At 35.1% G+C, this 14747-nt stretch overlaps 1 protein-coding gene across 1 annotated transcript in view; it reads right to left on the bottom strand.

Annotated features, from left to right (window-relative positions):
- Positions 1-12752, bottom strand: part of psmd1 (proteasome 26S subunit, non-ATPase 1) — a 41196-nt gene extending 28444 nt beyond the window's left edge. Inside the window, exons 1-16 of the mRNA XM_060883521.1 lie at positions 12556-12752; positions 11258-11301; positions 10920-10993; positions 10436-10605; positions 9576-9784; positions 8690-8833; positions 8373-8599; positions 8064-8124; positions 7414-7542; positions 7134-7222; positions 5064-5142; positions 4806-4979; positions 4591-4702; positions 4097-4293; positions 3783-3878; positions 2670-2734 (exon numbers count right to left, since the gene is read on the bottom strand). Of these exons, the coding sequence (XP_060739504.1) occupies positions 2670-2734; positions 3783-3878; positions 4097-4293; positions 4591-4702; positions 4806-4979; positions 5064-5142; positions 7134-7222; positions 7414-7542; positions 8064-8124; positions 8373-8599; positions 8690-8833; positions 9576-9784; positions 10436-10605; positions 10920-10993; positions 11258-11301; positions 12556-12571 (1886 nt within the window). The 5' untranslated portion in view covers positions 12572-12752. The remainder of the gene's footprint in view (positions 1-2669; positions 2735-3782; positions 3879-4096; positions 4294-4590; positions 4703-4805; positions 4980-5063; positions 5143-7133; positions 7223-7413; positions 7543-8063; positions 8125-8372; positions 8600-8689; positions 8834-9575; positions 9785-10435; positions 10606-10919; positions 10994-11257; positions 11302-12555) is intronic.
- Between the last annotated feature and the right edge of the window lie 1995 nt (positions 12753-14747).

Raw genomic sequence — 14747 nt, 5'->3', positions numbered from 1 at the left:
ACACACAAGGCGGAGGCGGGAATCGAACCCCGACCCTGGAGGTGTGAGTCGAAAGTGCTAACCACTAAGTTAACCAACAAGCTCAAACAGGTGCGATTAATACATCTAATGAGTGGAGGATATGAGAGCTTCTTAAAGACAAACTCACAGGTCTGTGAGAGACAGAATTATTGCTGGTTTGTAGGTGATCAAATACTTATTTCATGCAATAAAATGGAAATTAATTATTTAAAAATCATACAATGTGATTTTCTGGATTTTTTTAAAAAAAAAATTCTGTCACAGTTGAGGTGTACCTACGATGAAAAATACAGATCTCTCCATTCTTTGCAAGTGGGAAAACTTGGAAAATACTTTTTTCAAATACTTATTTGCCCCATTGTATGTGTCTGGACACAAGACATCACATTTATTTTATTTTTTATTATTTAACTTCTCTGGCTAATTAATGAAATGACACCAACATATCACATCTAGATGTTGTTTATTCAGTTTCACTGGCCATTATACATCCAGTCCTGTCACTTAGCCCCAAAACATGAGCAATAAAAGCACATGACTGAGCTGAATTGCTGCTGTGCTGGAGGTTCTCTAAACACAGCAAGGATTTACATAGACTTTAGATCACAGCCAAACAATCATGAGCGTATCATATGGCCTTTTTAGGGCCTAAAATAGTTGCCCATTTCCTCTGCCTGGCCAAGAACAAATATCTGAAGTGGAAAGTCACTAAGAAGGATAAAACAATGACTAGAAGTAATACTGCACGGTGTGTAAAAGTAAAAAGTCGATTTCAAATCAAAACACATGTCTCTTTAACAGGCAGGCTGGCACAGAGATCAGTGACAGAAAAATAATCAAATGATCTCATGATGACAGCAATCCCTTCTACAGACAAGCTGAACAGACTAGAAAGCTGGCTGAATTAGGAAAGCACAGCGTTAAATAAAATGTGATGGAGCATGACATTAAAAAATAAATCTGAACCTTAACAAAAACCTAACACAAATAAACCGCCCAAAAATGTAGAACACTAATGCAGGAGGTCCCAGGAACCAGTGTATTTTGTTGCCAAAATGTTATACTGTATTAGTACAACTGTGCAAAAACTAGAACTTTTACAAAATCTACCCAAAGCTTTCATCAGACATCCTAATGCTCCCAAAAGAAAAAAAACTAATTTTTTTAAAAAAGATATGCAATTAATATGTGATAAGCAGGTAAAAGTTCACAGTCACCTTTTCAGTCCTGTTAATCACTTAACCATTGATGATGAGTTACCTGTTAGACACTATTGTAATTTCACTAAATCAGGCCAGAGAAGATAAATAATAAAAAATAACATAAATGCAAAATCAGTTAGGACTCCAAAAAAGCTAAATACATTAGCTATCTCAAGAAACTGTGAGAAGCATTGTTCTTACAGGAAGCTGAAAGGACAAATAAATCATGGTTGTTAATGCTCAGGTGGAGGAGATTAGTGTCAGAGTTGCTTTTGGATCCCATATGTGAACAATGAAAACCAACTACCAGTAAAATCCATTAGCAAAGGAGAAGAAGAACGTGAGGAATCTGGTGGTTGTATATATACATGTACAAGAAGATTAATCAGATTTGGCTGTAGGATGTTACAAGATTTGTCAGTGAGGAAGCCAAAAAGAATAAAGCGTTTATAAACGTGTATAAATGAAGTATTTGATTGCGATTTTCAGCTGTAATGCAGAGGTCAGCTATACAAGGTTACAGGCTCTTGTGCACCTTCAAAGATGGGACACAGGAACTCACTGTTCTGAAAACACGGTTGCTAAATAAATAGCCAGTAGAAAGGTTTTAACCATCCAAACTATTGAGAAACAAACAGAAACAACGTACAGTTGGCATATTCACATTTCTACTAGACGTACTGATTTATCGGGTATACAGAATTAAACACACATGACAAAAGCTCTTGGGAAATAAAGTTAGTCATTTTCAAAAGGCAGCATGAAGACAACTTATTAATTTGAATAAACTTAAACCAAAAAAAACCAACCAACCCACAACATACGCATGCTACTGTTCCCACCTCAATGCTGATCATATTTAAAATGACGCACTATTTATTAATTTAGTTACTTTTACTGTTAGAAAGTCTCCCTCTTATTTAGAAAATGTATAGTTGCAGATTTAGCACTGCCTGTGGTATTAAACAATAGAACAGTGTCCTTACAGAAAACTTCCTCATATCAAGGATTTTTTTTTTGTCTAATCTGTTTATGTGGAGTGTCTGCCATACAAGTCCCTTTGAATGAACCTTAAAAAAACAAAAACACACAAATACCACAGGTATGATGGCACTCAGGAGACTGACCCACCAGACAGCAAGCATACAGTACTCTATCTAGTGGAAAAACCTGCAACTACTTTAAGCTAACACGCCACATTCAACTTCCAGGTATCACTGGGTCCACCAAAGAACATGTGATCTGCAGGTGCACTAGAGATGTCAGATGTTACAGCAAATCCACACCATCTGACAAACTAAATTCCAACAGCACGATGGTGTAAAGGTGTATAAAATTCCCATTTCTTATAGGATAATAAATAAAACTCAAATTTCTTTCAATCTCAGAGAATTCAGCTAACAGTAAATAAAACAAACAGACATAAAGAATAACTTCAGCTCCTACCTGAACATGATGAACCCAATGGACTCCACGGCAGCTCTGCGGACGTCATCGTTCACGTCACTGACCTGTTTAAAAAAAATAATAAAGTCAATTTGTTCAGCATGGAAAATTTTAATTTTTTTGGAGGAGGTCTCTAGTAATTCTGATCAATTCACACAGAATAATCTCTGTATAAATGAAGTCGGAAATGGTTGTGTGTTCATGATGTATGCATGCTCCTCACACTGAATACTCAAAGTGTTCTACACACACCTTGTTTTAATAAACACATTATATTGATCCTTATATTGGAAGAAATGCATGTGTGTGAGTGTGTGCAGGAGTGTAACTCAATGTCTCTGGCAGAAACAAAATGTTAAAACAACTTAAACTAAGGCAACATAATTTAGTAACACCGTGAGCACAGATTACACAGTTGTTTCACATTTCAGTTCGTCGAAAAAGCCAGAGTGCAAATCAGAGCAGAAAATATGAATGAACTGAGCAACTTTTCAGCAAAACAATATAAATAATGGCGCCACCTGCAGGGCAATAGACTGCACCTATAGTACTGAACCTGGGCTAATTATTGTGAAAGGATTATGACCATCATTACTTTAAAAAATTGTGACTGTATTCCTCACATAATCCTTAAAGTCATTTTTATACAATTAACTAAAAGTAACATTAAGAGTTAAAAAAAAAAAATTTAACTTTTTTTTTTTTTTTTTAGAAATTCTGGAAATTGTTCCATGTGGTAAAAAAGACTTCTGAATTTATTTTATAATTGCACCTCGTATATATTGTCATCAGCTTTACATTAATCTTTTGAATATATTCCTAATACAACTGTTTTAATCTATAATGAACTCCAATGGTTTGAATGAATCATCTCTAATTGAGATGAAAAAATAAATTGGTAGTAATCAGGAAAAAACAACCCTAATATCAGAGAGGTGCAAAAAGTTTTGCATACAGAATAACTCATCGCTTATAAACAAATAAGTTAAACTGATCTTTTCACTACAAGAAATACACAAATAATCCATAACTATTTTTATCTTTATAAATCTCATACATCACTAAGTAGACAGGAATTCCTGGCGAGTGTGGGTGAGAGAGAGAGAGACATACCGCTACATGCAGCAGGCGTCGGATGGCCTTGTTGTTTCCTGAGCCGCAGTAAGCCATGCCGACTGTGTACATTCCGGAGCGACGCAGAATTGGGTCCTAGGCAGGCAGTGAGACAAAACAGATTCAGCTTTGTGCCAAGCATAAGTCAAGGCCTATTTTTATGATGCCCTCATCCATCTATTTGAATATGAGAGTAGAAAGGTTTAAATAATATCATGGTGGATTCTCACTTAAGGATATATTCTCATTCAAATTTGATCATTGGGACAAAAAATAAAGCATCAATCATTTTAAAGCTTAGGATTTGTGCTAACTTTGTCCCTGCAGAGGCTCTCTATGAGTGTATCTGCCTCCTCCATTCTGCCGTACATGACCATGGCGATGCCCACTGCCAGTCCGCGTAGAATCTTCTCATGCTGCGTTTCCTGAGCGTAACCCACCATGTCCTCAATAGCCTGAGCTGACTTAGAGCCCAGCATGACCAGACCTAAAGCCAGACCTGCAGCCTCTCCTACACAAAACACACAGAATGAAAGGCAGAAAACTAATAAAACAAGGGACAAAACCAGAAATTAACAGAAAATAAAGAAATCAATTATTCACAAATGAAAAAAGAAAAGAGGAAAAATAAAATAAATAGAAAAAAAAAAAATAAACAGAAAAGGGAAACAATACAGAGAAAAATGCCCCAGAAACAAAATACATGAGGGAATACAAAAACAAATAAATTAGAAAAAGAACAGAAAAAAGGGGGGGGAAAAAAAAAAATCGCAAAAAACAAACAGAAATCAAACAGATATTAATTTACCGGTGACTGCATCATCCTGGTAGAGGTTTGATTTTAGTAGTTCATAAACATCCTGTCGGGCTGTACCAAGAGCCGCTAAGCCAAGACCCAGAGCGCCACCATGACGCACAATCTGTAAAAATTAAAACAAACAAAACAAAAAGCATCAACTAATGTTCTGCAATTCCAATAACTTAAAATGTGCAAGTCTGCAATTGTTATTTTTAGGAACTAACATCATTGCTAGCATTTTTTAGCTGACTGAGGAGATAATCGATGATGTCTCCTCCGTGGTTGGCGTGTATCAGTCCGAGGGCATAAAGGCCTCCACCTTCCTGGTAAGCGGAGCCTGGTGAAGTGTCTTTGGGCAGGTAGGTGGCCATCAGCTGCAGAGCTTCCTTTTCATGGCCCTGAAAGAAAAATATTTTATGATCAGAATTTTATCATAATGTTAATAAAAAAAAATGTAAAAAAGGGGAGAAAAAACTTTTTACCTTGTGAATGACACCAAGACTCGCTGTAGCCGTGAACTTTGCCCAGTTTGTAGCTCTTGCAAGCCACTCTAGATTTTCTCTATGAAAACATATTAATGGTGTAACATAGCCATTAATTTTTAATTTAAATAATTAAATTATTATATAGCAGTAGATCTGAAACATGATCTAGCCATGCACATTGCTGCAGTCTTGGTGCTTAGTCCCAATCACTGCTAGATATGACCATTATTAAAACAGCAGACTGAACTTTACCTGTATTATAAACTACAGCCTTCATATTTTTCTACACTTAAATGGGTCAAACACAAATTTAGTGTGCTGAAGATACAGTGAGGAAACGGACAAAGCCACACTGAACTTTGAGCACAAAGACTTGTCTATACTATAAAGTTTTTTTTTCTTTTCTATAGAAGGCTGGAGTGATGTTCTATAGTAGGAGGTATTCAACTAAAATTTAAAGAGGTCCAGTAAGAGAAAATTTCTTGAAGCAAAGGTCCGGAAGATCATAATGTCTAACTAGTTAGTGTGATTATATTTAAGTAGCCTAGTAGATGTATCAACATCTGCAAGCAATCAATACTTGACTGTCAAATCAAGTAGCCCTATACATCCTGACCAAACATGGTCAGGATGTATAGGGCTACTTTCCTCAGACCTGGGAAAGCTGTCTCAGGGACACTGTCTTCAGATTTGAGTGGATACGTTTGTTCAAAAAAAATTTGTCGTCGTCTCATAATATGAGACATTCTGGTGAAGTGTGAACAGAAATCAGTCTCCGTTACACTCGTCTGTTTCTCTCCCTTTCTCCGTCTCACACGTCTGTTTCTCTCCCTTAGTAACTTTACTCTAATTCCCTCTCATCTGCCTTGCACTGTTGAGTCGCAGTGTTTACTTCAGGAACGCACAGACTTGATTGGTCTGTGCGTTTCCACTACCTTTACCGTAAAGACTGCAAAAGTTGCGCCGGTTAAAATAGAAGCGCTTCGTCAAGTTTTAAATCATAACCTTTTGTTTTGGCAGTAGGTCCGGGTCCATATTGGGCAGCTTCTGGGTCCGGACCCGGACCGCGGTCCGCCTGTTAGTGACCTATGTTCTATAGGTTTACTTTATGACTAAGTAATGCAGAGTTTTGCGAATACAGTATAAATCAGGTTGCTTTTTTCTTCCAAAAAACTGCACGACAAACTAAACCACTACTGACCCTTCGCACCCTGAACACAACCTCTTTCAGCTCCTCCCTTCTGGCAGGCACTACAGAACTTTGCTTACCAAAAATTGCCAGACACAGGAACAGTTTCTTTCCCCTGGCAATCACCCTGATCAACAACTCACCATAATTATATTCACTGCTTCTTATCATAAGTACCGCATTATCAGAACTGTCAGTCATCATCATATTCTATATTCATATTTTATTCATTCTATATTCATATTTTATACTCATTCTGTCCATATTGTATCTCATCGTCTGCATTGTTTTCTTTTATAGTTTGTATAGTATAGTGTTATTTATGTCTGTACTTTTGAGAGTCACAAACTGCTGGAACCAAATTCCCTGTGTGTGTCAACGCACTTGGCTAATAAATCTGATTCTGATCAGCTACATGTTCTAAAAGAAATCATACAAAAGGCTGAACGATATTTTGAAGACAGAAGATTTTTTCACTGACCAATTCTGATATCTTTGTACTATGGAACAGACATGTGAAATAACTTGCAATCATTTTTTAAATCACCCTTTTTATCGTCTTTATATCGTTAAACCCTTTGCATAAAAGAAACAGAAACATCAAGGCCTTGTTATAACAAAATCACACACACTCATGTCACACACTCATGCCCACTTTTCTTTATAGGAAGCTATGAATTTAATAATCTCAGGACTGACAGTTGTACATTATGATAGTTATACTGACAAACATTAAGTTCTAATAGAAAACAATGTGTAATAAATAAGTCATGAACAATGTTACTTATACATATACGTTACTATTTATGCACAACGTTACAGGTAGAATCTAGTTAATAGCCCCAATAACTAGAAAAAAATGAATCAAACATTTTTACCTGAGAAACTGGTCACTTGTAGTTCCTGTATGCATGAAGGAGTTTGCTATAACTGTTGCTGTGTGGCATACTGAATTCCGTACCGCATCCTAAAATTAGATAAAAAGTACCCATTTAAAATGACAGTCCATTCAAGACATTGAAACGCATCACATATTACAATTTAACAGATCACTTTTCATGGTTTCATTCAAAATCAAAAATACTGTCCATTAGATCTATTTCAAATTACATTATAGGAATAAAGATTGAAAAAAATTCTTCGTGTAAAAACTTCTACCTTTGTGTTTTTGAGGATCATTAAGTCTGTGTTGTTGTTTCGAATTAAGAACTGCAGATGAAGCTCGATTGCCATTTCACCGCTGAGGATCTTGATCATTTTTGAGTTCTGGTCTTTTAGTTCATCCTTCTGTTAAAAGAAGACAAAACAAGCAATAATTGTGGGTACATGTGCAAATTAACTTTACTGCTGCTGTAGCTGCTCTGGGAAATAAAATAAAATAAATTCAAGGATGCTGCATATAATTTAACACTTATAGGATTTGGCTTTCCTGAAAAAACAAAAACAAACAAAAAAAAAACCAACAAACATTATTCTTGAGTATTCTGGTCCAAAACATTATTTGCTCTATCCAAGTCTGTTTCTATAAAGTGCATCACATGTCAGGTTTTTCATCAGATGTCTTGAAACAATAACAGCTTTAATATAATATATATTAGGTATTTTAAAAAGACATTTTATCTAAATGGTATCAGAATTTATTTTTGCTGAACTTATTTTAATACATTTAATATTAGAAAATTTACTTCTTGGCATTATTAAAATGAAGAATATCATACAGAATTTTCCTCAGTCAAGCACAATAATCCATAATAAATAACCCATGAATAATAAAGATTATAAAGGATAATAAAGGTAATCATAAGTACCACATCTGCAGCTTTTCCTGCAGGAGAACTGCCAGCTTTATCATCAGTCTCCATAGAATCACTAAAAACAAAGTCACAAAAATAGTTTATGCACAAGTTCAACAAAAATTCAAGTTTCAAACACACACAACATTTTCATGGTGGACACACTCAAAGTAAATCACTTTAAACAGTTGTAAAAATACCTGTCTAGAAAACAAGTAGTCAAAAAAAAATAAAATAACAACAGAAACAATACACTGAAATATCAAAATGGTCCCACTCGTACATTGAGGGAAAAAAGTGACCTGAACCTGTTTTAAAACCCACCTGTCTTTTTCCTGTGTTGGCACAGTGCCAGTATTTGTGGAGCCAGGAACAGAGGGGATCGGAGTGCCAACAGTACGAAGGTTCTGGATAACAGAGGACAGGAACTGCTGGCTCGCACTTTCATACAAGTCAAAGCAGATCTGATATGCCATCAAAAGGTTGTCCTCCTTCACCAGCTTTTCCAGGATATCACTCACGGCTTGAGGGTCATCCAGGAATATGAGGCACTGCAGTGGAAATGAGCATTAACGTTACACACCATATGATAATATGCATCAACATGCTGTTTATATTCCTGCCCCTGGACTGCGTCTCACCTGGCACACATTGATAAAATCAGGTTTCTCCAGGTTCATGTAAAGCTTAACGAGCACTCGGAGAACCTCGTTACGGAACTTCTTATTTTGCATCAGAGACATGCAGATCTTCAGGCTGTAGGCCAGTAGACCACTGACATCATTCTGCAGATAGAAACAAAACAAGAGCTGACATTCTCCATAAACCATTAAGCAACAATACTGATAAATTCAGAATTCTGACTGGTCAGAAGGTTATTCATTTTCTATATCTGACAGTACTCTGACAGCAAAGTTAGAATGAGTACATTTAAACTTCAGAATCAGAAATGAGAATGAGTTTAAATGTACTCATTCTAATGCTATCGCTTTCATAATAACAGCTTATACACTTGTGCTGATACAAACAATTAAAAAAAATAAAAAACCTGTCTGAGGCAAAGCTTAAACACAAAGTTTTCCACATCTTTAGTAGAGAGGAGTTTACATTTTGGGGTTTCTTGGTAACATGACAAACTTTTTTTTCTTTGGAGGTAAAGGAATTACTTTTAAAAGCTGCCATATCCTACTTGACAACATGGCTGTAAGTAAAGAAAATGACTTTAAATAATAAACTGATCAAATAAACGAGGAATCGCTCTTTGCCAAATAAAATATAAACTTGTGACAGCTTAACCCCACCACCCGCTCATTGATTCTTTTATTACAACAGCGCCACACAGGGTTTACTACTTAGATACACAACTTCAAATCAGTGAATAGATTGTCCTCTATAAGGCAGGCACATTAATTCTCTATTTAAAATCATAGAAAACATTGCATCAGCCAAGAACACTTATTCAACTAAAGGCACACAAATATTAAAAACCATTAACATTGTTTCATTTATAAATAGCTCTAACTGTACCGATTCAAGGATGGTTTTCTCAAACACGTCCAGGCGTCTGGTCTCCAGTGCAATACCAATGGCCTGCTTGTACTTGTGATCATCCAGGCACCGCTGGAACATTTTATTAACAATGCCCTCCAGGCGAGGATCTATGGTCTTTTTCTCTTCATCCTCTGGCAGCTCTGCATTCTCCACACGCAGCTTTGTGTAGTGATCAATACATTTTGCTGTCAAGAAACAAAAAGCAAACTTTTATAAATCAAGAATTTTTTTTTAATAAATGGACACATAAGAGAAGATTAAATCTATTTAGTGCAGGAAGTCACGGGGGGAAAAAAAAGAGTCACTTTTTAGTGATTTCAGTTGGAAATTAAAGCAAAATGGGACAAACATGCAGTTTTAAATGGCTCCTAAATTTTAAGAGAAAGTAAAAGATGCTGAGTGTAAAGAAAGTTGGAAAAATTAAGAAAAAAATAAAATAAATAAATAAATAAATCCTAAAGAAAAATTAAAATAAAATTTCTTTAGAAAATTGATACAGTTGCATGGTGTATGATCGGATGGGAGCCTCAGTGATGACCTTTTCAAAATACACATTAAAACGCATTCAGTCTCTTTTTTTTGTATATCAGTGGCTGAATAATGTATATAAAAAGATCAGTAAAAATAACCAAAAGTAACATACTGTATATTTTACTGTAATGTGTTGTATACACACAAGGCAGTATAAAAACACATTTTTGCAAAACAAATTCTAAAGAAATTGTCTTAAAATTCATCATCCCTACACATCCCATCCCTTGTTGTATTCTCAACAACCAATTAACATGATGTTTTTTAAACTAGTTTATTGCTGTATACCATGAAAAATATTTTACCGATAATGGTTTCCACATATTCAGAGTCATCGGTGACGTTGAAGAGATCTCCAGCACCCAGAGCGTAGTTCAGCGACTCCTCAAATGCACCAAGATGATAAAACACTTTAGATGCCACCAAAGCAGCAAACGCCCTGCTGCGGAACGTCTCATCTTCATACAGGACCTCGCTGAGATAGAAATAGCATGTTTTTCCTCACTAAAACAACCTTGTCTTTAATCTGTCCACTCGCACCCAGATGTTCAGCCTTGCAGGTATACAGTTAGATGCTAAAATGCAGCTTTCCTTTCATCCAAAGTGTGTGTTGAAAGTTTGGAAATTATTATCAGAATTGGCATTTGATTGGTGGAACGTTTCTTAATCGGTGCTCCCTTTTCAGTGATGCACAGCGGAAATGGGTGTTGATAGTTTGTTTATGTAAACAAGTGTGGAGTGTGGACTTGGGAAAATGACCAATGTCTAATTTAAATCAATCCTACTTACATTTTATCCACAGACTCTGAGATTTCAGCCCAGAAGTCATTGACGATGGAGTTAAGCTTCTGGAGTGCAAACTCCTTCAAGACAAACAATATAAAAATAGATAGATTAGACATGGAACTTTCCAACATCACACTTAATGTGATGTTAGCTTTTACCTAATTGAACAGATGTGTAATTAAAATAGGGAAAGCATGTTTTGTAATAAATTCACATTAACAATTAAGCAATCATCTTCCACACCACATCTTTTGTAAGCGCTACAGTGAATGATTTACAAATAAAGCTGTATAAACGTAACATACAGTAACATACAGTAAATATGTACAGTAAAGTGTTACCTTCAGTTGCGGCTCATCCTCATCCAAGAGAGATATGATTCCAGCTGCAACCACAAAAAAAAAAAAAAAAAAAAAAGGAGAGAATTTACAAAATATGGACAAACTTCAATGAGATATGGATTTTTCTCCATACAAAAGGTATGTACAAAAAAGTACAAAATCCAGTGGCTACAAATAAATGCAAAACCGACGCCGCAGCGAAAGGATTGTTTACGTCGTAAAAGAAGATAATCCTATGATTCTTGCAGTGTCAGAGTCGTAGAAAATGAGGTGGATAATGTACCTGAGAACTACTTAATTAATTAATTGAATTTCAATTTATTTGTATAGCACTTAACAATTCCCATTGTCTCAAAGCAGCTTTAAAGAAGTATGGAAACAGAAGAGAGTTAAAAAAGAAATAAATATATAATAATGATAAGAAGAGGAAAAAATAAGGATAAAAATAAATGAATGTATACAACCAATGTCCCTATCCTCAAGGAAAAACTCCCTGAGATAATGAGGAAGAAACCTTGAGAGGAACCAGACTCAGAAGGGAACCTCATCCTCATTTAGGTGACACTACAGTAAATAATGTAAATGTAAATAATGTAAGCAAAAGTTTATAACAGTGCAACTGAGAGCTCCTGAGGAACTAATGGGTCAGTCATCACAGACCAGACAGCTGACACAACATTGGTTCAAAAGAAGACATGACAGTCGTTGGGCTCAATTTGTTATAAAAAAGTATAATTAATCTTTAAACGTTAGCAACATCCTGAGACAGCATAAACTGTACAGCACTGTTCTTAATGATTTATTTATTATTAACTTTGCTTCATATCTGTTTACCAAAAATAAAATGTTAGTAAAAGCTACAATCGTACATTAATCAGCTACCTTCGTTTAGTACCATATATATATATATATATATATATATATATATATATATATATATATATATATATATATATACATACACTGTATTTAGTAATGCTGTATATACACGTGTGTGTGTATGTATATATATCATATATACACTAACTCTGACGTTATGAGTGTTTTTTATTTAGCGTTAATCCTAAACATTACTCGCTAGTTACATAGCTAACCTGCTGTTTGCTTTTACAGGCTCTAAAACGCAATGAAATAACAGTTTAGCAAATGAATACGTGCCATTTCATACGTTTTTTATCAGCAAATTAAAATAAAATTCAGAACTATAAACGAACCGTTAGCGCTAAACCGTTCTAGATTAGCTAGCTAGCTTGGCTAATGTGACTCAGCTAAATCACTCGGCTTTCTTTCTTTCTTACCGGCAGATGTGATCATGTTTTAACCTGGAACTCTCAGATCTATGTCCGAAGAGTCACAATCACTGTCACGAGTGACAAAAAAAAGCCGCACGAATGAAAATGAAATAAACGTTTTTATGGCAAAACGATCAGATGTTGAACAACAGCGATTTACTTCAGCGCCTGTTCGTTCATCTGCACTTTCTGCCTCAGAGCGAGCGGCCGCGTCCCAAATACCGTTCAAATCAACAATAAGTGCACTTAAATAGGACACAGGAGCCACCTTTCTTACTATATGAAGTGCACTTACAATACAACTACGTAACGAATTGGGATTCAGCCGATAAGCCATCCGTCGTCTAGGACCACTAAGGTTAAAAAAAAAACTGGAAAGCCTTTATTTTACCGGATACTTATCTAATTATATACTTATGTTTAAAATTCCGTTTCAAGGATGAGCAAAGAGTCATGGTTAATATTTTCTAAATAAATCACAAACTTGATATTACTGTTTTTCTTTTTAAAGAATGTAGCTAGTTATTAAATCGATTTCTATATTGGCAATATAGTGGACAACTAAAACAGCACAGGCGTTAAAAGTCACTTTCGCCCCCTAGCGGTTTATTGTAGGTGACAGGTCTAACGAGCAACAGTACAATAGCACATTTCAATGACGACACTCTCTCTCTCTCACTCACTCACTCATTTTCTACCGCTTATCCGAACTACCTCGGGTCACGGGGAGCCTGTGCCTATCTCAGGATTCATCGGGCATCAAGGCAGGATACACCCTGGATGGAGTGCCAACCCATCGCAGGGCACACACACACTCATTCTCAATGACGACAAACAATATACATTTTATATTAATATAACAATATAAATTTTTATATTAAAAAAATTAGAAATTAAATTTTTTATATGTGTGTGTGTGTGTATATATATATATATATATATATATATATATATATATATATATATATATATATATATATATATGCACTCTTACCAAGAATTCTTGAATCATACCAAGAATGATTTGAAATAACATTTCATGTATAATTTCAATAATATAATAATTCAATAACATTTCAATAATACAAAAAATCATATACATAATATTTTATATAATAAATTTGCTTTGTACATTTTTTATACATATTAACAATAAACAGTGTTTGTTATAACTTGTACTGAAAGCGATCTCATATCCTGGGTATTTATTAATAATGATGTTAATTTTAATATTTATTATTTAATGTTCCATATTTTTGACTGTGTGAGTTCAGAAGCCATGTTCTTTTGAAGTGGAAAAAATGTGGTGCTTATGAATGGGGGAAATTTGTTCTAAGTAGGCCTATGTATGTATATTTTTTATATTGTATAATTTATGTATTTTTTTTATATTGTTACTAGTAAATATCAAAAGCTAATGTGGTTTTACAATTACAATAAAAGCTGAAACATTTCAAAACATAGGCATGGAAAAGATGGATTATTAAACGAGATTTAAGATGTAAGACTGAGGCACTTAAACCGTTTTGTACTACATTGTGCACCCGTCAGATGTTTAATCCCTCTTAGGAGCTACTTGCATTCCAGCACTATTATGAAAAATATTGGTGCCTCCTGTGGGGGATAATGAAGGCTAGAAGGGGTTTAAAGTGACCCGATTTAGACAGAGATGTGGAAAAACTAGAAACAGGCACTTCTTTCAACCTGTATTGTCACATTACTGATAAAGCGAGTGGCACTTTAGATTAACCTAATTTAGTATCATACAGTATGTTGGCTCACCAAATCAGTTCTACGTTCCATCACTTTATATTTTTCTCTCTGAAGGTGTCTGCATGCAACCAGTAGCAGTAGTAGTATTACACAATAAACAATCAGAAATAAACATAGAAACTGCACCAACTGTTAATGTTGGTGACAGGAAGTGGTTTTAAAGCTAACTGAAGTTAGTATCAATTTTATTTTCTCACAGTAATGCCAGCTTTATATTGCAGCATCACCACTAAGCAAAGCAACATTCACACATGACATCTATTTACACAATGGGACCACTATAGGTTCAGTACTGAGCAGATATTATTTGTATGTCATTTTTCCTCAGGGACACAGGAGTGCTTAAAACCAAGCAAGATTCTAATATTTTCTAAATTCGTTATTCAAAGCCCCACCTTTTATGTTCTCATATACTTTAGCTTCTT

The sequence above is a fragment of the Tachysurus vachellii genome, chromosome 1 (genome assembly GCF_030014155.1).
Source record: "Tachysurus vachellii isolate PV-2020 chromosome 1, HZAU_Pvac_v1, whole genome shotgun sequence".
NCBI lineage: Eukaryota > Metazoa > Chordata > Actinopteri > Siluriformes > Bagridae > Tachysurus > Tachysurus vachellii.
Note: the sequence above shows the minus strand (reverse complement) of the source record. Positions and strands in the feature narration are given on the sequence as shown.